The sequence below is a fragment of the Carya illinoinensis genome, chromosome 7 (assembly GCF_018687715.1).
Source record: "Carya illinoinensis cultivar Pawnee chromosome 7, C.illinoinensisPawnee_v1, whole genome shotgun sequence".
Taxonomy (NCBI): domain Eukaryota; kingdom Viridiplantae; phylum Streptophyta; class Magnoliopsida; order Fagales; family Juglandaceae; genus Carya; species Carya illinoinensis.
Genome location: NC_056758.1, coordinates 1,785,252 through 1,810,085, shown reverse-complemented (window position 1 = coordinate 1,810,085; position 24,834 = coordinate 1,785,252). Strand labels below are relative to the sequence as shown.

General features: G+C 35.4%; 3 protein-coding genes across 4 annotated transcripts; all 3 read right to left on the bottom strand.

Annotated features, from left to right (window-relative positions):
- Positions 1 to 12,310: 12,310 nt before the first annotated feature.
- Positions 12,311 to 14,078, bottom strand: LOC122317094 (pollen-specific leucine-rich repeat extensin-like protein 3). Its single transcript, XM_043134012.1, has one exon. It carries the CDS (start codon positions 14,037 to 14,039, stop codon positions 12,597 to 12,599), a length of 1,443 nt encoding a protein of 480 aa, XP_042989946.1. The 5' UTR covers positions 14,040 to 14,078; the 3' UTR covers positions 12,311 to 12,596.
- Positions 14,079 to 16,626: 2,548 nt separating this feature from the next.
- On the bottom strand, positions 16,627 to 17,223 carry LOC122315433 (protein DMP2-like). The gene has a single exon (XM_043131311.1). It carries the CDS (start codon positions 17,221 to 17,223, stop codon positions 16,627 to 16,629), a length of 597 nt encoding a protein of 198 aa, XP_042987245.1.
- A 1,484-nt stretch (positions 17,224 to 18,707) lies between these two features.
- Positions 18,708 to 24,615, bottom strand: LOC122316050 (sugar transporter ERD6-like 5). Of its 2 annotated transcripts, XM_043132535.1 has the most exons (18): positions 24,320 to 24,612; positions 23,905 to 23,967; positions 22,406 to 22,495; positions 22,232 to 22,291; positions 21,693 to 21,758; positions 21,542 to 21,607; positions 21,385 to 21,460; positions 21,225 to 21,289; positions 20,906 to 20,998; positions 20,730 to 20,810; positions 20,568 to 20,652; positions 20,441 to 20,484; positions 20,298 to 20,360; positions 20,152 to 20,214; positions 20,014 to 20,058; positions 19,369 to 19,428; positions 19,145 to 19,259; positions 18,708 to 19,028 (listed from the first exon to the last, which is right to left on the bottom strand). In XM_043132535.1, exons 1-18 carry the CDS (start codon positions 24,500 to 24,502, stop codon positions 18,901 to 18,903), a joined length of 1,446 nt encoding a protein of 481 aa, XP_042988469.1. In that variant the 5' UTR covers positions 24,503 to 24,612; the 3' UTR covers positions 18,708 to 18,900. The 2 variants fall into 2 exon arrangements, with proteins under 2 accessions (XP_042988469.1, XP_042988470.1); XM_043132536.1 differs by lacking the exon at positions 21,693 to 21,758 and having other exon boundaries at positions 24,320 to 24,615.
- Positions 24,616 to 24,834: the final 219 nt, after the last annotated feature.

Below are 24,834 nucleotides of genomic sequence, written 5' to 3'. Positions count from 1 at the left end.
AATAGATTCTCTCTCTCTCTCTCTCTCTCTCTCTCTCTTAGAGCTGACTATAAAAAAGAATGAGCTTTTTTATTACTAATGTGAATCTAAGATATTGTATCCTACTTTAAAAAAATAATAATAATACGAAATTTGCACACCTTAAGGCCCGGTTTGGTTAGCTAGTTCAGATGAACTCATCTCATCTGAAGTTGTATGTCACAAATGTTTTACCTATCCAAATAGTTTATTTCATCTCTAAGTTTTGAAAACATCTACTTAAATAAACAGTATAAAATATTAAAAATTGATAGTAAACAGTGTTGGATAGTACACGAACAGTGCATGAAAACTGACGTGAACAGTACAAGAACAATGCAAAATCTGAAGGATTCGGGTACTCTATAAATATCATGGGACTCACACCTTTTTCAAATCTCAAAATGTAAAAATTATATCATTTCATCTCACTATCTAAACACACTTTTTTTCAAACTATTTCATTTCATCTTAACTCAAAAATTTTACTTTTATTCAAAATATCTTATCTCATTTCATTTGAACTGCGTAACTAAATGAGACTTAAAACTATACAAATCATTATTTTTTAAGATTATAATAATATAATTTTGGGGGACGATTATATTTAATTTGATAGGCCATATGTAGTTATGTACCCATAATAACGTAACTTCATGAGTCACATGAACTACCTAATAAGTTAATAACCTAGATACTTTTATAATTTTATATGTCCAACATTTAATTACTCAAATTCCTATTTGGTTTTAGTTTTTTATTTAAGTATGAAAAGAAACTCTTTATAACTCTTTATACGTTATATTATTCTTTTTTTTTTAAGTTATTAATTATTAATACTATTTTATGAGTTTTTAGTGTAAGTTCTACTTACACTTCGAAGTGAATCATGTGCATGTCCTGTTACACTAATATCTGATTGTAATTATTTTTAATAACTACTTCTATATAAATAGTTAGCTTTTCTAAATATTAATGACGTTTCATTAATTTCTTTGATTCTTTATAGTGATCAAATCGTGAGTCCTGTTAGCGTTAGAACATTTCAAAGAAAAATCAACGGAATAATTAAGGTTGTCCATGCCATGTCTACTGTGACAATCCACATCAGTGTGGGGATTCTAATTAAATTAGAATTTTGTTGCTCATCACAACATATTATATTTATTTTTATTTTTTTTAATTTTAAAATTCTTTTTCTCATTATTTATATATCACATAATTGATTTAAAAATAAAAAATAAAGAATTATGTATATAATATAATATTAAAATAATTATTAGAATTCTTTATTAAATTAAAATTCGAAAATTCCAACACAAATAATTCCAACGGTACTGCCGTGGTATTGAAAAGTCCACATCCGTGGATTTTGCACACATACGTTCACTGCCTTATTACCACCACGCACGTCTTATCCTCTAGAGAAACAACAACGTGTCTAGTTCAATTGGCGCCACCTGGCAAAATGTTGGACACTTTTTATTTTTTTATTTTTAATTTAATTATGGGAAGACAGACTCTTGGGCTGCGCTCGTTTAAACAATGATATACATGTGCTTAAACAATGATATTCATGTTTGGTAGTATCCTCTTTAATCAAATACATTTTAGATTATTTTATACATTAATTATTTAAAATATAACTATAATTAAAATAAGAGTAATGTTAGGTATAAATTCTAAATAGATAATGTTAAGGATATATCTTACTTCCAATTTTTCACTGTGCAGTCGATCTTCGTGAATGAAACGTGAGTGACTCCTTCTTCAAAACACTCTGATGCTTAAGTTAGTTAAGAGGTGATTGTATTCGAATCCTCTTTAATTATCAAAGATTATCTGTATATATAGGTTCGTTTGTTATACTTATCTTATTTAGGATTTATCGTAATGGATTAATAAGGCTTAGGATTTTGAATAATCGCATCCATCCTTGCTGTTTTTATCCTTCCATTAAAGGTGGTGCCATCCATATCTCTTTTCAAATTTTCTTGACTATCCCTCAATGACCCCCTGGTCCATCCTCTGGGCTTCTTGATTTTTGTTGTACTATAGACTTTGTTATACATTTCAAGGCCCTTTGGTTGTGATGGTCCCTCTAGACAAGTTTCATACAGATCATTTGTAAAAAAAAAAATAGATCTCACCTATAAAGAATAATTTTTTTTACACTTTCTTAAAGTAGAGTACATTTTTTTTATATAAAAACTTACACAAAATTTATCTATTTAAAATTTGTGCAAATCATTTCTCTTAAAATAATAGTTGCGAATGACTAATTAATAGCTGGCTTAAGTTGCATATTAATATTTTCATCATTTATTGATGTATCATCAAATAATTAATTATGAATATCTTTATTGCATTATATTGAATTGCAAGTCATCTTTTTTCTAGCTCGACATATTATATTTAATAGATAAAGGAATACATGAATAAAGGGTGGAGGATTTTATAAACAGTCATTCACAATTAGTACAACACTTGAGAAAAATAAAAAAGGCATTGGGAACAAATAAACTGTCCATATCCTTCCTCAATAAGGGAGAGCCACATAAAGTGGTAGTTTTTATACACGGATTGTTAACTAGGGCCGAAGGCCATGGTGGTTGGTATGGCTACAATTTGTTGTTGTAGAGTGACTACTTTAGAGATCTACTTTTTTCTTATCTTCACAATCATGCGGCAAAGTAGTACAAATCTTGTATTAAAAAATCACATTAAAAATCCAAATTCCATTACATTATACGTTGTCGCAAAACCCCACTCTTTCGAAAGAGTACAAGATGTGATTTTCAAACCGAGGGAAGAAGTGAAAAAGGTTGGACTTGTGAGTTGTGGCAGGAAAAAACCTCCAAGGACAAAAGAAGTGGTGGTGATTATTTAGTGATACAAAGGATCTAAGTCAGATGATACTAAATTGTCAAATTGCACACTAATGGTGCTAAACTATCTCGAGACAATATATCAGCGCAACAACAACAAGAAACAGTGATTTTTCTTGACTTGAAGTAGTTTTGAGCATATGTCGATATTTTGACCATAATTTGGACAACGAGTATCAGATTCATGCATATGAACTCAATTTGAAAAACTCTTTTCGGTACACATGCCGTGGTCATCCAACTACGCTTGGTGTGCATCGTTTTTGAGTCTAAAATTAGCTATTTTCCCATTCAAATACCTACTTTTAGATATTTTTTTAAAACTTTTTATGGTGTTATTTTGTTTCTCAATTAGGAAGTGATTTTGAACACGATTTTGGTCAGATATTTGACAAATTTCTTCTTTAATTATGTATTTTATTTTTGGTGTGTTTATTGAAATTTTTCTATTTTTGGTAAAATTATGATATTTTCGGACTTACTACTATTGCAGTCCAACTTATGGTTTTGGTTAGACGATTTTGAAGTTTTGATAATTTCCAATTGAAAATAGAGTTATTTTATTGGTGTTTTGGACGAATCTCTTATTTTCCTTATTTTGATTATTTGTTAAAACTAGCTGTAAGAATTAAACTAAATTCTGTCCTAGTGCATACTAATACGATTCAGATTCTTAACTTTGCCTTTTGGATATAAGAGTATTATCCTAGTAACTAAATTAAGTAAAATCAGTAAGATGGGAAGAAGATGGATGGATTGTAGTTTGGATGAATTTTGGGGGATATTGGAATATGTGCCAATGAGTGAGACACACTCACAGACGACGATGTAGCCACAATGGTTGAATCTAGAAGATTTGAGGGTGTGGAAGTTTTTGGTTCGAACGTGTGTTGTAGATCATTGGTGTTTAGGAAAAGAGGTGTGTAGGCATCATGCGACTCTTTTAGTTGCCCATGAGAGATACGCGTACATCATTTCGACGCACCCTGCCAATTCTGCTTGAAGGATTGACGGCCTGGGAGTTCCTGTCTTGTATGGCATGCATGTGCGTCTCAAAGATAGTCAAAAAGTTACAGATTGGTCTTTTCGCTCTTGGAGGAAAATGAACAACAAAAACAACTCAAAATTTGGAAATAACTCTACAGATCACATGATAGGTAGATGTAGAGAAAAAGGAGGAGGTAGATAAAAAGAAGGAGCTGATCTCCCTCCTCTCCAGCAAACAAACTGGCAAGGAGAAGCGCTTGAGCAATATTGAGATTATGGGTCTCGCGAGGGACAAAAGGAAACAACTGGAGACATGTGTCACCACCTAGATTTTTCTAGAGAATTTCCTAACCTTCTAGAAGCCTCATAGTCTTTTGTAATCTTGTGGAATTGTGTAGAGTGATCTAGAATGGACGTTATAGACAATTCTAGAGTAGTAATCTAGAAGGGGCGTTATAGACAATTCTAGAGTAGAAATCTAGAAAGTTCTTTACCCTTAGATTGATAACAAGTGTCACAATCCTAACCATTCTTTGTACCAAAAGTTCCCTATAAATAGAGGGGCTCTCATTTGTGTAAATCACCAAGCAATAGAGCTAACAAGTTCTCTAGAGCATCTCTCTCTATCTTCTCTCTCTAGTTTGTTCTCTATTGTCTTGAGTCCTTTAGAAGGCTTACTTAGGAGCTTTGTGGAGAGAAAGCCTCCTAAGGCCGCACGGGTCGAGTGAAGAAATTCTAAATCCGTGACAGTTGGTATCAGAGCTATCCAGGTTGGGATGGTAGATCCAAGCGAGATCACCATGGAGCACCAGGAGACACGAAAGAGCAAGAAGTCGAAAGACTCAAGCTCATCTATGGAGTCTCGTCTTGATGGCATCGAGAGGGCCATGGCCAAGATATTGGCCATGATCGAAGAATGGGATCAGTCTCACAGGGAGGTGAGCACCCTTGACAACACTGTGACGAGGATGGAGGTGGCGGTAGCGGATGTCAGGGACCGACTTGACATCGTGGAGAAAGGTTTGGAGGAGCTAGGATTGGAGGGACAATCCGAATCGCTCAAGGAGTCCATTCTGAGCACCATCAACCCCACCATCAAGGCACAGCGTGTTGAGAACGTTACTTTCCAAGACCGGGTCTTGGGGGAGCTAACAAAACTCCAAGAGCAAATGGAGGAACACCTCGTCGGTCTGGAGGAGACCAAGGCGGATTGGGCTATATGCAAGCGGGTAGTGGCCAATGGGGGCGCCGTCGGAGCTGGAATGATGGCGACACCAAGGGTAGATACCCCCAAACCAAAGGAGTTCGATGGCAAGCGGGATGCCAAAGAACTAGACAACTATATGTGGCACATGGAGCGCTACTTCGAAGCTTTGAACATGCAAGATGAGCATGTCAAGGTACGTACTGCCTCTCTCTACCTTACTAATCTTGCTGGTACTTGGTGGCGTCGTAAGCATAGTGAGATAGAGAATGGTACTTGTACTATTAATTCTTGGGAAGAGTTCAAGCGTGAACTCAAGAGGCAATTCTATCCCGAGAATGTGGCCATTAATGCGCGGAAGAGGATGAAGGAGTTGAAGCACACCTCTTCCATCCGCAACTATGTTGAGGAATTTTTTGCCCTCATGCTTCAAATCACAAACATGAGTGAAGAAGATCTCCTCTTCAACTTCATCGATGGTCTCAAGTCTTGGGTGGCTCAAGAACTCAAGCGTCGTGGGGTCAACGACATCTCCACCACCCTGACCGTGGCAGAAACCTTAGAAGAATTTGAGTATCATAAGAGTGACAACTCTTCAAAACCCAAGTCTTCAAAGGATAATCACTCTAAGGGTGGGGGAGCGAAGGGGTTCAAGCCCCCACAGTACAAAGACCGAAGAGACAAGCCTTTAACATCAAAGGAGGGCAAGAGGGACCACTCTCAAGACAAGAAGCCAAAAGATGCTTGCTTCCTATGTAACGGACCACATTGGGCTAGAGATTGTCCTAAGAGGAAGGCCCTCAACGCTATGTTGGAAGAGAAGGAAGTTCAAGAGAAGTCGCACCTGGGGTGTCTACAACTTCTCAACTCCCTCAAGGCAAGCACAAAGCCAACCACTAAGGATGGATCCTTGATGTTTGTAGAGGTGCTTGTCAATGGGAAGAAGAGTCACGCCATGGTCGACTCAGGAGCTTCTCATAACTTCATTAAGAAGGAAGAGGCCACACGGCTAGGGATTTCTCTTAAGAAGGGTCAAGAATGGCTGAAAACCGTGAATTCTGAGGCCAAACCCCTTGATGGCATAGCTCACGGGGTGGAGCTACAACTTGGCACTTGGAAAGGTACGGTGGATTTCTCAGTCGCCCCTATGGATGACTTCAACATCGTGTTGGGGATGGAATTCTTGAGACAGTTCAATGTAGTGTCTCTTCCCCACTATAATTCGGTGTGTATCTTAGAGGGCGGTCCGTGCATGATACCCACCGTGTCCAAGCCAAACACCACCCAGCTTCTATCCGCCATGCAATTTAAGAAAGGATGGAAGAAGGGCGAGGTGTCTTACTTGGCTTCTATGGAGGAAAATGAAGTGAAGATTTCCTCCCCTCCACCCAAGGAGATCCAAAAAGTCCTCAGGGACTATGAGGATGTCATGCCGCCAGAGTTGCCCAAGCAACTACCACCTAGGAGAGAGGTGGACCACCAGATCGAGATGGAACCCGGCGCCAAACCACCGGCCAAAGCACCTTATCGCATGTCACCTCCAGAGCTTGAAGAACTAAGGAGGCAACTTAAGGAGCTACTTGATGTCGGATTCATCCAACCCTCCAAGGCACCATACGGGGCACCCGTGTTGTTTCAAAGGAAGCATGATGGGTCTTTGCGGCTGTGCATTGACTATCGGGCTCTAAACAAGGTAACCATAAAAAACAAGTACCCTATTCCTTTAATTGCTGATTTGTTTGATCAATTGGGCCATGCAAAGTACTTCTCTAAACTTGATTTAAGATCGGGGTACTATCAAGTGAGGATTTCGGAAGGAGATGAAGCGAAGACAACTTGTGTGACTCGCTATGGAGCATACGAGTTCTAGTGATGCCCTTTGGCCTCACAAATGCTCCAGCCACCTTCTGCACACTCATGAACAAGATATTCCATCCCTATCTTGATCAATTTGTGGTAGTTTATCTAGATGATATCGTCATCTATAGTTCTACCCTTGAAGAACATGTGGAGCATTTAAGGGTTGTTTTCCGTGTCTTAAAGGAAAACCAACTCTATGTCAAGAAGGAGAAGTGCTCATTTGCACTAAACGAAGTCCATTTCCTTGGCCACAAAATCCAAGATGGAAAACTCAGCATGGAAGAGGGGAAAATTGAGGCAATCAAGAAGTGGGATCCTCCCACTAAGGTTACCGAGCTCCGATCCTTCCTTGGGCTTGTCAATTATTACAGGAGATTTATAAAGGGATACTCTACAAGAGCATCCCCCCTCACCGACTTGCTCAAGAAGAACAGGATATGGGAGTGGTCATCAAGGTGTCAGGAAGCCTTTGACGATCTGAAGACAGCTGTCATGGAGGAACCGGTCTTAGCCCTACCAGATTGTACCAAGCCTTTTGAGGTACAATCCGATGCATCAGACTTTGCCATAGGGGGAGTTCTCATGCAAGAAGGACATCCCATTGCATATGAGAGTCGCAAACTCAACGAGACTGAAAGAAGATACACCGTACAAGAGAAGGAGATGACGGCTATCATTCACTGCCTCAGAGTTTGGCGACACTATTTGCTTGGCTCCCGTTTTGTGGTCAAGACAGACAATACTGCCACTAGTTACTTCCAAAGTCAGAAGAAACTAAGCCCAAAGCAAACTAGGTGGCAAGACTTCTTGGCAGAATTTGACTTTGTCTTGGAGTACAAACCCGGGAAGGCCAACCTTGTTGCTGATGCACTAAGTAGGAAGGGGGAACTTTCTGCTATCACTCAAGCTCAAGGGGAGCTACTTGATGTGATCCGTGAAGGCATGGAGCATGATCCCTTAGCCAAGAACTTAGTAAACATGGCTAAGAAAGGGAAAACCAAGAGATTTTGTGTAGAGGACGGTCTTCTCTATACCATCAGGCGGTGAATCTATGTTTCAAAGTGGAGAAACCTACGGAGGAACCTTATCAAGAAATGCCATGATTCCTTGCGGGCTGGACATCCGGGCCAACGACGTACTCGAGCTTTGCTGGAAGCTTCATACTATTGGCCCCAATTGAGAGATAAGGTGGAACTATACGTGAAGACTTGTCTTGTGTGTCAACAAGACAAGGTGGAGAATCAAAGTCCTATAGGATTACTAGAACCACTACCCATGGGAAAATGTGAGCATGGATTTTATAGTGGCTCTACCCAAATCCGAGGGGTGCGGTACCCTCATTGTAGTGGTGGATCGATTCTCCAAGTATGCCACGTTCATCCCGGCTCTTAAGAATTGCTCAGCTGAAAAAACTGCAAAGTTATTCTTCAAGCATGTGGTGAAGTATTGGGGCTTACCATGGAGCATCATTAGTGATCGAGACCCTCGCTTCACAGGAAAGTTCTGGTCAGGACTATTCAAGCTTATGGGGTCTGCCCTACATTTCTCTACCAGCTTTCACCCACAGATAGATGGGCAAACTGAGAGGGTGAATGCCTTGTTAGAGTTATACTTGAGGCACTTTGTAAGTGCCAACCAATCCGATTGGGCCAAGTTATTGGATGTCGCTTAATTCTCCTACAATTTACAAAGGAGTGAATCCACAAACAAAATCCCATTTGAGATTGTAATGGGATATCAACCACTTACTCCCCAGTCATTGGAGACAAACTATGCGGGGAATTGTCCAACAGCTTTCAAGGTTGCTAAGTCTTGGAACGAACAATTGGATGTGACCCGTTCCTACTTAGACAAAGCAACCAAGAAGATGAAGAAGTGGACTGATTAGAAAAGGAGGCACGCGGAATATCGTATAGGCGACTTGGTGTTAGTAAAGGTCTTGTCGAGCCAACACAAGTTCACAAAAAAGCTACACAAGGGGCTTGTTATGAGGGACCATTCCCAATCATCAAGAAAATAGGGAAGGTCTCCTACAAGCTAGACTTACCCTCCAAGTTCAAACTTCATCCAGTCTTCCATATCAGCTGCTTAAAGCCTTACCAAGGTGATGAAGAGGATCCAACAAGAGGAGAGTCCAAGCGTGCACCATTGGGCATAACTACCACTTTCGACAAAGAAGTAGAAGAAATCTTGGCGGACCGTGTCATCAGGCGAAAGAGTCATATGCCACGCCAAGAATACTTGATCAAGTGGAAGGGATTGCCCGAAAGTGAGACAACTTGGGAACCAAAGGAGTCATTGTGGCAGTTTGAAGATCACATCTGAAGGTTTCATGAAGACACCGCGTCGAGGACGTCGCGAAGCTTGGTGGGGGAGAATGTCACCAGCTAGATTTTTTTAGAGAATTTCCTAACGTTCTAGAAACTTCCTAGTCCTTTGTAATCTTGTAGAATTGTGTAGAGTGATCTAGAAGGGGCGTTATAGACAATTCTAGAGTAGTAATCTAGAAGGGGCGTTATAGACAATTCTAGAGTAGAAATCTAGAAAGTTCTTTACCCTTAGATTGATGACAAGTGTCACAATACTAACTATTCTTTGTACTAAGAGTTCCCTATAAATAGAGGGGCTCTCATTTGTGTAAATCACCAAGCAATAGAGCTAACAAGTTCTCTAGAGCATCTCTCTCTATCTTCTCTCTCTAGTTTGTTCTCTATTGTCTTGAGTCCTTTAGAAGGCTTACTTAGGAGCTTTGTGGAGAGAAAGCCTCCTAAGGCCGCACGGGTCGAGTGAAGAAATTCTAAATCCGTGACACATGGAACTACTAGTCATTTGATATACTACTTTTAAAAATGATAATAATTAAAGAGACTTTGTATAGTCTAGAAAAAATATAAAAATAAAAATGGTATATGAGTGTGTGAAGATGATGAATAGAAAAGTTCTATATATATATATATATCTATGCTATTATAATAAGTATTCATCTAATTGTGAATATTAACTTTTGTTATTTTTCTTTTTGTTTTTCTATTAAGTCCGTTAAGTTATATTTTACCAAAAGACCCTTAAAACTCTTAACCATTTGATGTATAGCTTATTTATAGAATTTAATGAAATATTTTGTTTTACCAAAAGGTCCTTAAGACAATTGACTATTTGACGTGTAGCTCCCTTATAGAATTTAATAAATGATAATATTTTACTAAAAGGCCCTTAATAGCCCGACGTCGCACATGAATTGACATATCTTTTTCATGTCCCTTTTGTTTTGACAGTGTACTCATTTTTCTTTTCTTTTTTTGTTTCAATTTTTTTAAATAAAAAAATGACTTTACTCTTTAGAACAGGAATACTTTAGAGTATTCTTATTATAAAATTCAATTTTAAATAAACTTAACTAATAAAATACTTAAAACACACAATATATAATATTAATTATTAATTTAATTATAATATAATAATTATTAATATTAATATTTAATATTATTAATTTGATTAGAATATAATTATTATTAATATTGTAATTAGTAGAACTATTAAATTTGATAAAAATAAAAAAAAAATTATTATTATATAGAGAGTAAATAGATAATCCAATATGGATGTAGATCAATACTCATATTTTGTTGAAATTTAGATTTTTTTTATCATTATTTTTTGCCTTTATTTAACTCTGTATTTTTATTTTCCAGACAAATATGCTACTGAATTTTGTTATTTTTTTTATTTAAATCATTATGTTAGGTGTACTTTAGGGCTAACGCACCTGGAGCCGTTCTCTAGTATATAAATATATATATAAAAAGAAAATGTTAGTTCGCTGCCTAAGTTTGTCTCATCGTTTTGACTGCTCATGTATTTATTTATTTTTTAATTTTTTTCTTTACTTAATAATTAATAAAGTAATTTTTAGTATATTAATATATATTTTTATTTTTTTAAAATATTTAACTATATTAAAAATATATAAAAAAGAAGAGAAAAGAAAATTAAGATAATAAATTTATGCTCGTAAGAATACCCAACGGTTAAAGGTAGGCTGCAGGGGCAGAACTATGTTGTAGGTTGATGGGGCTACGGCCCCCCAAAAATTTTAAAAATCAGTCTTATATATTATATAATTATAATTTTCAATATAAATATTCTTAAAATATTTAATATTGGTCCCCAACACTTAAACATATAGTATATCACTCAAATATCTTTAAGTGCATTAATATAATAGTCTTGATTTGATATCTCTATCTCTCTTTATTTGTTTTTGATGTGTATTATGCCGTTTGTTTAGTTTCACATCAATGATATATATAAGTTTTTCTTGTCTTTTTGAGCTTACATATAATATAGTTACATGATTTTTTTTTTTTTTTTTTTTTTTTTTCATTTGGGTCATTCTCGACTTTATTAAATTTCTTGTCTATCACCTGTATATAATCTTTCTTTACAATATTTGAAATGTTCTTAATCACATATTAATCAGTTAACTAGCTAGAAGTTTCTAGAGTTTATCTAATAGTTAAAACAAATCTGGAAGATTCTTGCACATGGGAGGCAGCAAATTTATCTAACTATATAATTTTATAACGTATGATTATTTTTTTATATAATCACGTACAAAAAATATATATCATTTATGCTGGCACGTACCGCATACTTTACCAATCACTCTCCTGAGACACCAAATTCTAATTCTGCGCTGGTTGGCTGCATACTAGCATTACTCATATGTAAAAAAGTAGTTCTACATACTTGGATGAGCTTGGTCCCAAGAATGTTTAATTTTTTTTAATTTTAATTTTTTTAAAAAATTCATAATATCACTTAAAAATTTTTATTTAATTATTAAGTAAAAAAAAAGAATAAAAAAAAATAAAAATGTTACGGGACACACTATCGAGCTAGGTGGGTTTAGGATTTGCCTATGTAAAAGGAAAAAGCTATTTTGCCGCCTGAGGTTGACCGCCCGGGTTGACTGTTGGGTAAAAAATATTTTTTTTTTATTTAGTGATTAAGAAAGTGATTTTAAATGTATTGATGTATTTTTTTTTTATTTAATGATTAAAAAAGTAATTAAAAAAATGTTTAAAAAAAAAAAAAAAGCACTTTAGATTAGATGGTAAGCCCAACGGTAAGGGTGAGCGGCAGAGTAGCCTCACCCCTACGTAAAATAACTAGCATCGAGGGTTCAGTAGTACCGTACGTGCATTGTCATGATTTTTTTATTTTATTTTTCATCAATCAAGATGTCATCATGATAAGAAAGATTTTAGTTTGTAATGGGTAAAATAACACTCAATTCCATATCATGCCCCGGTGAAAAAAAAAAAAAAAAATCTATTTCATACCCTTTTTTTTGAAATCCCACTTATATATACATATATATATATATACCCATTTGTTTTTACAGAATTTTATACAAAATTTATCTATCTGATAATTATAAAAATTATTTCACTATATAATAGAATTGCATCCTTGAGAACACTATTAATTACCACATGCATACAACCCAACTAATGGATATATAAGAAATTATTACAATATCGTCATTATATATATATATATATATAAAATCATGCATATTGTTTCTTGAAGCACCACAAATATCATGTTGATCTTAAGCAAGCAGGAACATACCATCACGGGCGGCGTCCCTGATCAGAGTACCCAAACCCTTTACGTTTAGTCGGAAAAATGGAGAACAAGAAGCTGGACAAAACTCCGGCCACCAGTGGCAAATACACGACAACAGAGTACTTGTCGTTTTCACCTGCTTCGGGGAAGAAACAAGCTAGCACATCGGAACTGCTAATAGCAAAGATCAAGAACACAAAGAGGGAACCAAATGCATGAATAAAGTCTAAGGGTTCCATTTTATACTTCTCCAACTCCTTGCTGATGTTTAATTCTTCTTCGACACGATTTTCGTAGTTAAAGACGCAAAGGCCATTGCATGTGGCGAAACCATAGTATAATTTTTCGTTATGTTCGAAACTATCAGTGAAAGAAGAGAGAAAACAAGTGGCAGCACAAACTGCAATGACGAATCCAATGAGGTACCTGTGGAAGATACTGCATTTTCCACTGTTGGAAAGAGATGGTACTAGGGATTGAAATGCAAGGACTGTGCCGGTGGGTAAAAGGTTTGCCAGGTTGGATGCTGTCTTAGCTACGTTTTTTTTGCGGAAGCCAGGCCGGGTTATTAGTGGTCCTTGTTGCGGGACTGTTTGCACTGGCATTGGTTCATGCGGGCTAGGTAACGGTGGGTTTGGGTTCTCTTGATGATGCTCTGGGCTCTGTTTCGGTGATGGTGGTGGCGGTGGTTGTGCCGATGGTTGAGGAGGAACAGGGCTTTGTTGGGTTTCTTTCATATCTTGTAATATTTGTGGCTGTACTACAGTCGCAACTGGGTTCGGTAGATTTCCAAAAGATGGTGCTGCAACCATGGGGTTTGAGACTTGGTACTGAGTAGGTGGGGATACGGAAGGAGGTGGCGGATAATTAGGCGCTGCATTAACAGTTGATGAGTCTGGTTGTGACAGAGGTACTGGTTCAACTATGTCGATGGCGAAGTGGGGTACATTCCGCTCCTGGTTGTTGTCCTGGTTCAAAGTTTGGCCGTCCGCAGGCGCTGGTGGCAGAACCCTATTGGGGTAATTATAAGCAGGCCGCGGCAGCAACGCTTGAACTAATTGATTGTTAACGTTTGCCGCCGCCGGCTGGGAACTGGAGCTCTGGTTCAATATCATCAACAAGTCATTAATCAAGCCAAGGCTGCCTGACAATGAAGGAAGTTCAGGCCTGAAGTTGATTGCGGAGGCGTCGTGTTTTGGTGGTGATGGGTTTGATTGTGTCAACGCCAGAGATAATACTTTAGCCAGGAAAAGGGCCGAGTTAGGCTCAGGTGGCAGCGATGCGATTAGTTGTTTGATGATAGACTCAGCTGCGCCTGAGAGTTGATGGATAAGGTCTTGCGGCGGCAGCTGGGGGCTGGAGCCCTGGTTTTGCAGGGGTTGATTGTTATGAGTTGACTCAGATGGCACCGTAATTGGTTGATTGAGAGGAGTACTTGAATCAGCCATTGGAGAGATCGAGGGAGAGAGAGAGAGAGAGAGGGTTGAGTTTTGAGTAAGTGTCTTGGCATGGGTGAAAGCTTTATATATAAAAAGAAAAATCTAGTTGTAAGTATAACTGTATATTAATATATGTATCAATTTAATATGGTTGGTCAAAAAGTAGATTTTATTAAAAATAATATTAATTTAAATTTTAAATATAAAAAATCAGTATTAATATACAGATTAATACGTAATTTTATTTATACGTAGCAAAACTTATATAGAAAATTAGGAGGGAGCGAGACTTAATTTTTAACATTTTTGTTTATTTTCTCTCAACACACAAGGTAAAGTTTTTGTTCAAATTTAATAGGTTTAAAACAAAGAAAAATAGATCCATATATAAAGTATTGAATTCTATAATATTTATTTTATTTTATTTGATGTCTATCTTTCTCCATGTTTAAAGTTATCAAATTCGACTAAAAATTTAAAAATGATTTAATACTTGTTAATTAGGGGAAGAGAAGTTCTACAACAACAAAGTGATATCATAAAAATAAATTTATAAATCAACCGTAACTTTATAAATTACCAATTCAAATTATATAAATTTATCAATTTACTTTTAACAAAATGCACGTGTAATTCATTTTTTTTTTTTTATATTAAAAGAGAAATCCTAGTATCCCGAATGTGTCTCTCCAATTTTTTTTTTTTTTAGTACTTAATGATGAAGGAAATCTTTTTAAATAATGTTGTAATTTTTTTATTTTTTAAAAAATGTTTATTATGATTAAAAAAATGTGTACAAAAAGAAAAATAAAAAAATAAAATGCATACTGCTCGTATTAAAACAAAAGTTCCATTCCATTGTGACGTTGAGCCTCATGCATCCAGGTGCAGCGTCAGCAAATGGCCCTTAATTTGGAGTTAAGGGCTAATCATGCAATAAAGCATTTACATTAATTTGGAGTTATATAAAAGATGGCCCTTAATTAATGAACTAATTGTTATAAGTATTAGACTCCATTATTTTATGTTTCAGAAAAGTGACATTAATTATGGAAGATTCTCGATCAATTAATACTTTCTTTTAAACCTAGTTATATATTTTATATAGAGAATAAACATTTATTTCCACTTTGATTCAAATTCATTCTCCCTAAAAATTTCTTATTTGGTTTTTAAAAAATTTATTGAAGAGTTGCTAATTCTTTAATTACCTTGCTAAAAATTATATTACTATTTTTAAAAAGTTGTCTTGATTTGGAGCCATGGTTGTTAATTCAATCTAAATCATGTACATGCACATGATCATGAGGGAAAGTATATATACTAATTCCATCATCATTCAATATCATGTCAACCACTAAATTACAAGCTGGTGCTCCATGAGCTTGTTTCTGTCATATATCACTACTCCAGAATCTCAAAAAATATTTATCAGATTAAGACAATTAGTTAGCCATACAACATGGGGAGAACTGATCCTCCTCGATCGTATATTGTCACAGTGTTTTTTGTTTTTTTTTTTTAAGCATATTGTCATAGTTAAATGCTATTTAATGGACTGAGAATAAAGTACATATAATCGTGCAAAGAACTCGATTCATCATCTTTCTAGTATTCTTTTCGGGTTATATGCTAAAATAGTACCTTGATCTCTTGTTTTATTTTAAGACAGATTCACTCAAATACCTTTATTTTCTACTATTTATTCATTATGGGTTCCACTTTGATGATTAAACTCAATCTGTGTATTAACCTTTAATTGATTAAATATTAATTAACTTTTGTATATACTGTTTATGTGCATCGTGTCATCAATACATCAGTAAAAAAAAATTGAGAACTTAAAAAAAGTTCAAAATAGTATAAAAATCTAAGAAACTTTTTCTTTTCCTTCTTTTTTTTTTATGAAAAAATATTAGGATATAAATTCCTTAACGAGGATACATGCATGCATACATAGCTGTTAAGGACTTGTTTTATACAATTAACTGTACATATAACCTACAATGAAATGAGAGGACAGCACAGACTGCCCAGTGGATCTAACTCCAATACCTAAATTAGATAAGTAATCTCAATATAAATATGTGAATAAATATGTAAATGTGTTACCTTTAAGTATTATTTATAGAGACCAATGTGATAATAATGATGACGACCAATCTCTAAAATATATCTTGATCAAGACTCTCTATATTAATAAGAGTAGTTACCTTATTGATCAATCAGAGAATCCGTTATCTGTTATTTACAATGTATTTTAACAAGACCCATGCTTGAACTCGCACTCAGCTATTGAGCTTTCATTAAACTGGGCCCATTAATACGTGGGACTAAATATCCCTTCCAATAGCTTTCATAAATTCAACTTTCACATGCATTAATTGCCCATTAATACGTGGGGACGAAATATCCCTTCCAATAGCTTTCATGAATTCAACTTTCAAATACATTAATTGTGTGAGAAGCGCACTAGCTATAACTCATGTATTGTCATGCACTAGAGTGCGCAAATTTGGTGCAACTCTCTTGAGAAAATAAGTAAATTTCGTACTATGATAATTATTTTTATATTATAAACCTATATTTTGCATTATTAGTGCGAAAATCCTATGCCTTTACGTCTAGTTGGAAAAATAGTGAACACAAAGCTCGACAATACCCCGGCTATTAATGGCAGATTCATTATCAGTACTTTCTCATTAGCTCCTGCTCCAGGAAAGAAACAACTTTGCACACTTGAGTCGCTAACAGCGAAGATCATGAACACGAACAATGAGACAAATGCGTGAACAAAATCTATAAAACTGAGTTTAAACTTGTCCAGATTTTTCGTGTCCTCGCAGCTTGAGTAGTTGTCTGCGTTAAATATGTACAGGCCTTTGGTCGTGGCGATCCCATGGTAAACCTTTCCATCCTTGTCTGCAAAGCTATCGGTAAACGACGATAACAAGCAACAGATGGCGCAGAATACGATGATGCTTGCGGTGAGGCACTTGTTGAAAAGATTGCAGGAGCCATTGTTGGAGAATGTAGGTGTGAGTACTTGAAACGTAAGGACAGTGCCAGTGGGTAAAAGGTTAGCAAGATTGGCCACACTGGCTAGGGTGTTGTTGACCGGATGGTTTGTGCCACGGCTAGGCGGTTGTACTGGCTGCGGGTCATGTGGTTGTGAAACAGATGGTTCAGCCATGGAGGGAGAGAATTAAAGAGAGGTAGAGAGACATGATTTCGGGTCATTCTTTATAGAAAATCAATTAGGACTGGAGATTGGGCGGAGCCGCGGATGTGCCTAATTGGCATAAGCATGTGGATTGTGTGGTGTTTAGGGGCCTTTTACTTAGAGGGATAGCGTCAGGGACTTCTACTTTTTGCTTAAATTTGTGTGCCTTACGAAATGACATACTTTTCATCAATTACATAAGCTACTTGATATATAAACTTTGGATCACAAAGGAAAAGCTAATTGTTTGCTTGTTGGAACTGTTTTCTCTATGTGGACACTTCTTCATTCTATTTAGTTTTCTTCTCAATCTGCAATGACTGAGGTTCCTTGATCAGGGTTTCATTAATTTCTCACCTAATTTACATCATAAATCGGAGAAAGCCATCAAATTAATAATTTTTTGACCCTTTGGCAAAGATGTTAGGAATGATGAGAAGAAAAATGAAAAAGAAAAATTAATCATACACAATACAACATTTACGTAGTTCGACAATATATCTACACCTACAGAGCTGTAGATAATTAAATTTCAAACGATGAAAATAAGGGTATGTTGGTTGTAGAAGGGTATATAATAAGTAATAAGTAAGCTTAATATGGTGTTCCGGCTTGTCCATTTTATGGCCCAAGTTTCATTGAAAATCTATTAAAAAATGGCAACAAATTTTTTTGGGATCAGATCATCAATCCCACAAAAATCTTTAGAAAATAATTGCACTAATAATAATAATATTCTCGAAGTTAGGGGTCTAAGCCACAAACAAATTTTGATGTCTCCAAACTTTACTAGATTAAATTGGATGCTTGAGAAATAAGATGAAGTGAGAATTTTGTAAATAGAAATAAGATGGTTTGTGAATAGTAGTGAGATAGTTTGAATTAAGTATTTATTGGGTTTTGAAAAAAGAAAGAGAAAAAGTTAAAAAAAAAATATATGATAAAGTTAAAATATTGTTAGAATATAATTTTTTAATATAATTTTGTTTTAAAATTTGAAAAAGTTAAATTATTTTTTATTTAAAAATTTGAAAAAATTGTAATGATTAGTTTGAAAGTAGTGTTTGTGTTTAAATGATGTTTATGAAAGAAATGAGATGAGATGGGATGGGATGGGATGAGATGAGAGGAAAAGTTGAACATGAAATATCCCCTTAAGAACCATACTTGATGGAATAACCAGGCCCTATTTCTCTTTACCATGCCACAATGGTTGTTTCTTTTCTTTTTCTTCCCTTTTTTTTTTCCCAGTCATTTTGTTCATTCAAAGACAGATCATAATGGCTGCAGTAATACCGGGCATGCAAAATTTATCTTTGTGCTGAAAATGGATTAATGGTTGCATGTATTTCTTCTAGTGTTTGGCCCTTTGTCTGATCTGGTATTATTTTTCATTAAAAAAGCATTAAATTAACGTACCTGCATTCTGCAGATTGTTAAATGATTCACCAGCATTAACAAGTGATAAATCCGCAAGTACTTTTGTTACTAATGAAGTTTGTACAGACAGTTTAATTATGAATTAGCAAAGACGAGAAGTACTGCCGTCTCAAGAAGTTTCATAAATACGCAATAATGGAAATATGATTACAACATATATATTTTAAATGTATCAGGAAAAAAATATTCCCTAGTATTTCTTGGACTTCATCTTATTGCAGAATGGGTAATTGATGCTTGTACTTCTTCCAGAGCTCGCCCTTTGGTCTCTGGAACCAGTTTTGCCACGAATACAACACTCAAACCACTGATCCCAGAGAATATGAGAAATGTTCCTGATAGAGCATGGCCAAAACATGCAGCATGTATAATTGCAGAAGATGAAGCAAGAAACAGCAAACAAAAAAAGCAGCAGTTTACTAGAAGTGAGAGTGTCAATAGAAACAGTTACCTGCTGCACTCCATTCCATCATAAAATTGAATGTGTATAAAACAATCCAAGAGCTGGACCAGTTCACTAAAGTCACAAGGCTTCCACCCGTACCCTTGACGTTTATAGGGAATATCTGGAATATAAAGTCATCCTTGAATTAAAGCTATATGATTCTTAAGCTTTGAGCTTCTTAGTAATCATGATTCTAGCCACTGAAAGGTTGGTAAAAGGGTTCAAAGTACCTCTGACATTATAACCCATGGTAATCCTGCCATGCCTATTGAGTAAGCCACACTATACCCCTGCGTGGATTATAGGCCAGTCAATCACTTTCATCTCAATTTGATATGTGAATATGCAAGCCTTATTCCAGAACTGAAAGTATAAAAGAACAACAAACACCTCCCTTGTTCTTTTGAGGATTTGAACTTCAGCAACTTCAGAAAGTGCAAAGTTGGCCATATTAGTATTTGAAAAGCAATAGGTGATCAGAAGGCTTTGATCCCCAGGACTACGTATGATATGTAGGGCAACCATTATGTCATTTCCATGGAAAATAAGCTCAGAGCTTAGAATAGCTTAAATTCTTTTAGGTAATATTTTTCCACATTCCTATTTGTTGCTGAAGCATAAATCAGATAAAAATGTGAGATTTCAATATAGGAATCTCTAGCTCTTTTCTTGTGAAGGGGAAAAATGCCTTTTGGATGTTTGTACAACCAATGTGCCTAGTAGCACTATCACTGGAGTGAGCTCCTTCCAAACTGAACTCGGAATTTCAAGTGTCAAAAGCCCATCAAATAATCTTTAGAAGAGGGCAAAATATAATCTTTAGAGTCAAACTTTAAAAGAGGGCAAAAAATAATCTTTCTGGTATATTAGATTACCAGGATCCCAATCAGCACCAATATGCCCTTTAACCAGTAGATGCCCTGCCCATAATTAGAGAACTTAAATATGATCAATCATATACTGAAGAATATAACCAGAGACACAGAAGCTTTGGACTTGGTTTTGATATCAACCTGAATAAAGCCAAATGACAAGCCTACAAGAAGGCAACTCAAGCACATTCCAGCAGCAGAGACCTGCAACAATCGGTTCACTTCACTGTTATTAACTTACTGATGATTTACACCATGGAGTTATAGCTGAATTTCGCCATCCTCACCATAAGAAGTGGTCTTCTTCCGGATTTATCTGTCAAGATTGCCCCCACAGCAGCAGATGGAATCTGTAAAAGAAGGTTTAGATATTTGGGAGATGTATCAAGCGGAATCCTACATCCACTCACAGATATAATGAGCCAAGTACCTGGATGATAGCCATTGATATCGTCCCAATGCTACTTGAAAAACCTTCCATGAATCAAAATTCTTAACGATCGTTTCTCCATTTTTCAATGGCTTAATGAAAACAATCCTTAAAGCTACTACCTTACCAGCATCTACGAATATAGAGCTTGCATAAGCTGCAATTGCATTAGGTCCTCCAAATTGTTGCAGTAACATTAACCCGGGTCCAACCTAAACCAATTTAAATAATAACAACAAACGATTGGACAATCTATGAAAAGTGAAGGAACGACAATGGGTGAGCTTACAATGAGAGAATGGACATATTTCAGCTGGAACAATTCCATAATTTTCGTTTCTTGTTGCTGTTGAAAGTTTTCTGTAAAGTCCTGCAAAATGGAATGACGGGTAAGAAAATTATATTCCTCCAGTGCAGTTTTTCAAAGAGATACAGTGTGGAAGAAACAAAAAATCCTAAGGTTACTCTGATATCAGCTGCTTCTTGAGAGATATCAGCATTCTTCCCCCTAAGATGCTGCAGAGCAACTTCAAGCTCTTCCTCTTTACCAATTTTTGCCTTCAAAACAGTTGTACTCATCGTTTCAGCATCTAAATCAATGTTTTCTTTTTCTTTTCAGGAAAACAAAAAATCAGAAGTAAAAATTTTGTAGTTTAAGTTGTTTTCTCGTCAGAGCATACTTGAATACGCCAACGTAAACATATCAAAGCATACATTGCATTCTTTTTCATCCTACAACCAAACACCATACATAAAACTTTTAAAACAAAGTATGTGTACTCACCAACCATCTAGGAGACTCTGGAACAAAGAATAAACCTACAATTTGTACCAGACAAGGAGTAGCACCTGAAAATAAAACAAATTTGGATTGAAATTTACTCTTCTAGAAGAACTCATCTTGAAATTAAATCTGCACATAGAAGGGGCAATAAACAGGGTACCAATTAAAGCCAAGGTGCGCCAAGTGACAGCATTTCCAATGAAATACATCAGTGAAAGGCCGCAACATATCATCAGCTGCATACTTGGCGAGATGTAAATACATGAACAACAAGTTGGCTGTTCAATTTAAAGCTACAATGACTGAGCTATATATACCTGATTAGATGATGTAAATTGTCCCCTAATATCCTTTGGTGTTATTTCTGCAATATAGACAGGTACCTGCAGTAAGGTTATAAGCATTTAATCATTATATAATGTCTTCCAAAATGGGTAAACCAATTATAAATGTCAACTCAGAAATTACCACATAGCATATAATCCCAACGCCAATACCAAGTGAAAGTCTCCCGAGATCCAAACACCAAGCATTCTATATAAAGCATTAATTACTGTTATTACCCAGGAGAGAAAAAATTATCAGTAATTTACTTCACTTGACTGATTTTTTCACTCGCCTGCCCCTTCATCAACATCAAATAAAATAATCAACATAGGTATCACAGGGAGGCTTTTCTAATATCCTAGTTTTGAAAATTGTCCGAGTTAGTGAGGAAATAGCCATATAACTGAAAAAGAAAAATTGAAATTAGAAATTAATTCATGAACGGAGACATCCGTTCTAAAACTTAGGTGGAAATCAGAACTCTCTCTCTCTCTCTCTCTCTCTCTCTCTCTCTCTTCAGAGCTGGAAACCAGAACTCATTCCATGCATAGTTGCTTCCATAACTCCCTAATCAGCAATTATAAAGAGGAAATGTAAAGACAAGATGGTTTGATATTATTGGTTCTTATTGGCAGTCAAATGCAGCATGATTTAGGGGAAGGAAAGAAGTGGAAAAAAACCTTTGCAAATGCTACAGCAAGCCAACCTGCAAGGCTGAATATTTCAGAGAACCACATTGCCTGCATTATGATATCAACAAGAAATAAAGGGAATCAAAGAAATTAAGCTTTTGATTTTCATATAAAAATTTAGAGTAAGGTGGCTTGAGCTACGAGGTGACAAAGTAAACTTACACCTCTCCTCCCAATAATATCCGCTATCTTTCCGCTCAGTAATGCACCTATCACTCCTCCAATGGTTATTATAGAACCAAAGAGTGAAAACTACAAAAGGCAGACACGACGAAACATGATCTCATTCCACTGAAGTTCAGTCAAAGAAGAGGCTCAGTACTATTAATATAGATAATTATATATAGAGACTTCATTCAAGGTGTAAAATCCAAATAAAATTAAAAAATATTTGCGATGAACAAAAACATTCATCCGGACCTCATGGCAAGTGGCAACATTAATCGTATCGGTACGTGTAAAATTATTTTTTATTGCTCATATGATGCCTGTCATGTGTGTATATGTATATATGTATACTGCATGTGTTATATATATATATATATAGAGAGAGAGAGAGAGAGAGAGAGAGAGAGAGAGAGAGAGAGAGAGAGAGAGAGAGAGAGAAAGAGAGAGAGAGAGAGAGAGAGAGAGATTATATAAAGATATGAAAAATACTTTACCCACAAAAGGATTACACAAAAGTAAATCCACAAACTTATGTGATTTGATATGGTGCATCAGATTGTAAAGTTACTTTTTTTACATAACAGATTTAACGAATTCTAGGAAATTACATCAGTTTGTGGGTTTATTTTGCATAATCTTTTTGTGTCTGTAGCAGTTCTTTAAAGATATTATTTTGTGAATTTTGCTACGTATAAGCAGAGTCACATACTAATCTGCGTACCAATACTGATTCTTTCATATTCAAAATTAAATTAGCATTGTTTTTAATAAAATCTACATTTTGACCAATCATATTAGATTAGTATACATATTAATGCATATATAACTATATTTGCAACTAAATTTTTTCTTATTTTGTAGAGTTACGATGCGTCTATAATATAGGAAGTCTTACGTGACTGTAAACACAGTGTACTGGTGCAATATTCTTGTTATATTTTTTGATTAATTGCAAGGAAAATGATAGGGATCCCGTTCATTTGTCCCCTCAACCTTGTTTTTTTTTTTGAAAATTTTTTATAGAAAAATTAAGAAAATGTTGTTTAATTATATTGTAAATTTTATTCATTTTTTCAAAATATTTAAAAGTATTAAAAAAATGATTCGAAAAAAATATTTAAAAGTGTTTTTTCTCATATCATTTTTTAACACTTTTAAATATTTTGAAAAAATGAATAAAATTCACAATATAATTAAATATAATTTTCTTAATCTTTATGTAAAAAAAATTTCAAAAAAAAAAAAAAAAGGGTTCAGCAGGACAAGTGCGGGATCCCTAACATTGTACTAATTGCAATGGGCGCAATTAAATATAATCAATTTAAGAAATCTTGAAAACTCAAGAATGTTGTGCGTTGATAATATTTTAGACTGAGGAAAACGGATCAAATGCATGCTGAGACTAATGTACTAATTAGCAATATCTTCCCCATGATACATAAATATAAGAACTAAAATTTAATAAACACAAGTGACGAAGTTGTTGAACTTACTGCTGCCACAGAGAGGTCCAAATCTTCCACAAGTCCGGATTCGGTAGATGATGAATATCCTGACTTCAAAATAAATAGCCAATTTGTATTGCTCGGCCAGTCAGTACTAACTCATGATGATCATCGGTAATCAGTAAACTTGATACAAATATTATTCTGGGGTGAGGTTTGAACTTCTGTTACGAGCTTCACCCTCTCATTGTTTTAATTTCTTTTTATTAATTTTCAAGAAAAATGACCCGAAACAATAATAAAGAAAACATTAGTAATCAAATGACTGCTGGGTTAGGAACGGTATGAGAGAGAAACGGTTATTTAAGATCATGGTATCTGCGCGTATACATAAAGAGAAATTACTGCAGTCGTCAGTGTTAATGTGTGTGTAAAGGTATGTACGGTAAATGATGGTACTTACAGCGCAGCCAGTGCAGAAAGAACCGCAGAGGGCGACCATGGTGCTGAGCACAACAACAGGTGTGGCTGAAGCACCTTTACTACTGCTTTCTGCATTAATATTGAGCTTGGGTTCCAGGATGGTAGACCGTGGTAACAGTAGTCCTTCTTCCATTACTTTCTCTCCTATCCCTTTCGATCTCATGGAAGATATATGGGGAAAACATGCACATGATGGCCAGTTAATAAAATTGACGAGACAAATTAAAAGTCATCGTGGAATAGAGATGAAGAGAAATGATGTTGGAGAGAGTTTGTTGAGACCAAACAGGTCGAGGTGGAGTAATGGTGAAAAGATTGACTTTCTGGTGGGATTCTGATTAATGCTCTTTTAAATTTATGCCATGAAATCACGTACGTGTATAACCTTTTTTTTTTTTTTTTTTTTTTTTTTTTTTTTTTTTTTAAATTTTTTTAATTTATTTTATTATTATTATTATTATTATTATTATTATTATTTTTTTTTTTTTTTAAGAG

Bases quoted from the DNA above. Each gene is read 5' to 3' on its own strand.
- LOC122317094 (XM_043134012.1), bottom strand. From the start codon at position 14,039: ATGGCTGATTCAAGTACTCCTCTCAATCAACCAATTACGGTGCCATCT.
- LOC122315433 (XM_043131311.1), bottom strand. From the start codon at position 17,223: ATGGCTGAACCATCTGTTTCACAACCACATGACCCGCAGCCAGTACAA.
- LOC122316050 (XM_043132535.1), bottom strand. From the start codon at position 24,502: ATGAGATCGAAAGGGATAGGAGAGAAAGTAATGGAAGAAGGACTACTG. The intron at 20,653-20,729 runs GTAAGCTCACCC...AAATTGGTTTAG, and splicing joins AATATGTCCATTCTCTCATT to GTTGGACCCGGGTTAATGTT. The intron at 20,485-20,567 runs GTAAGGTAGTAG...GATTCATGGAAG, and splicing joins CTCTATATTCGTAGATGCTG to GTTTTTCAAGTAGCATTGGG.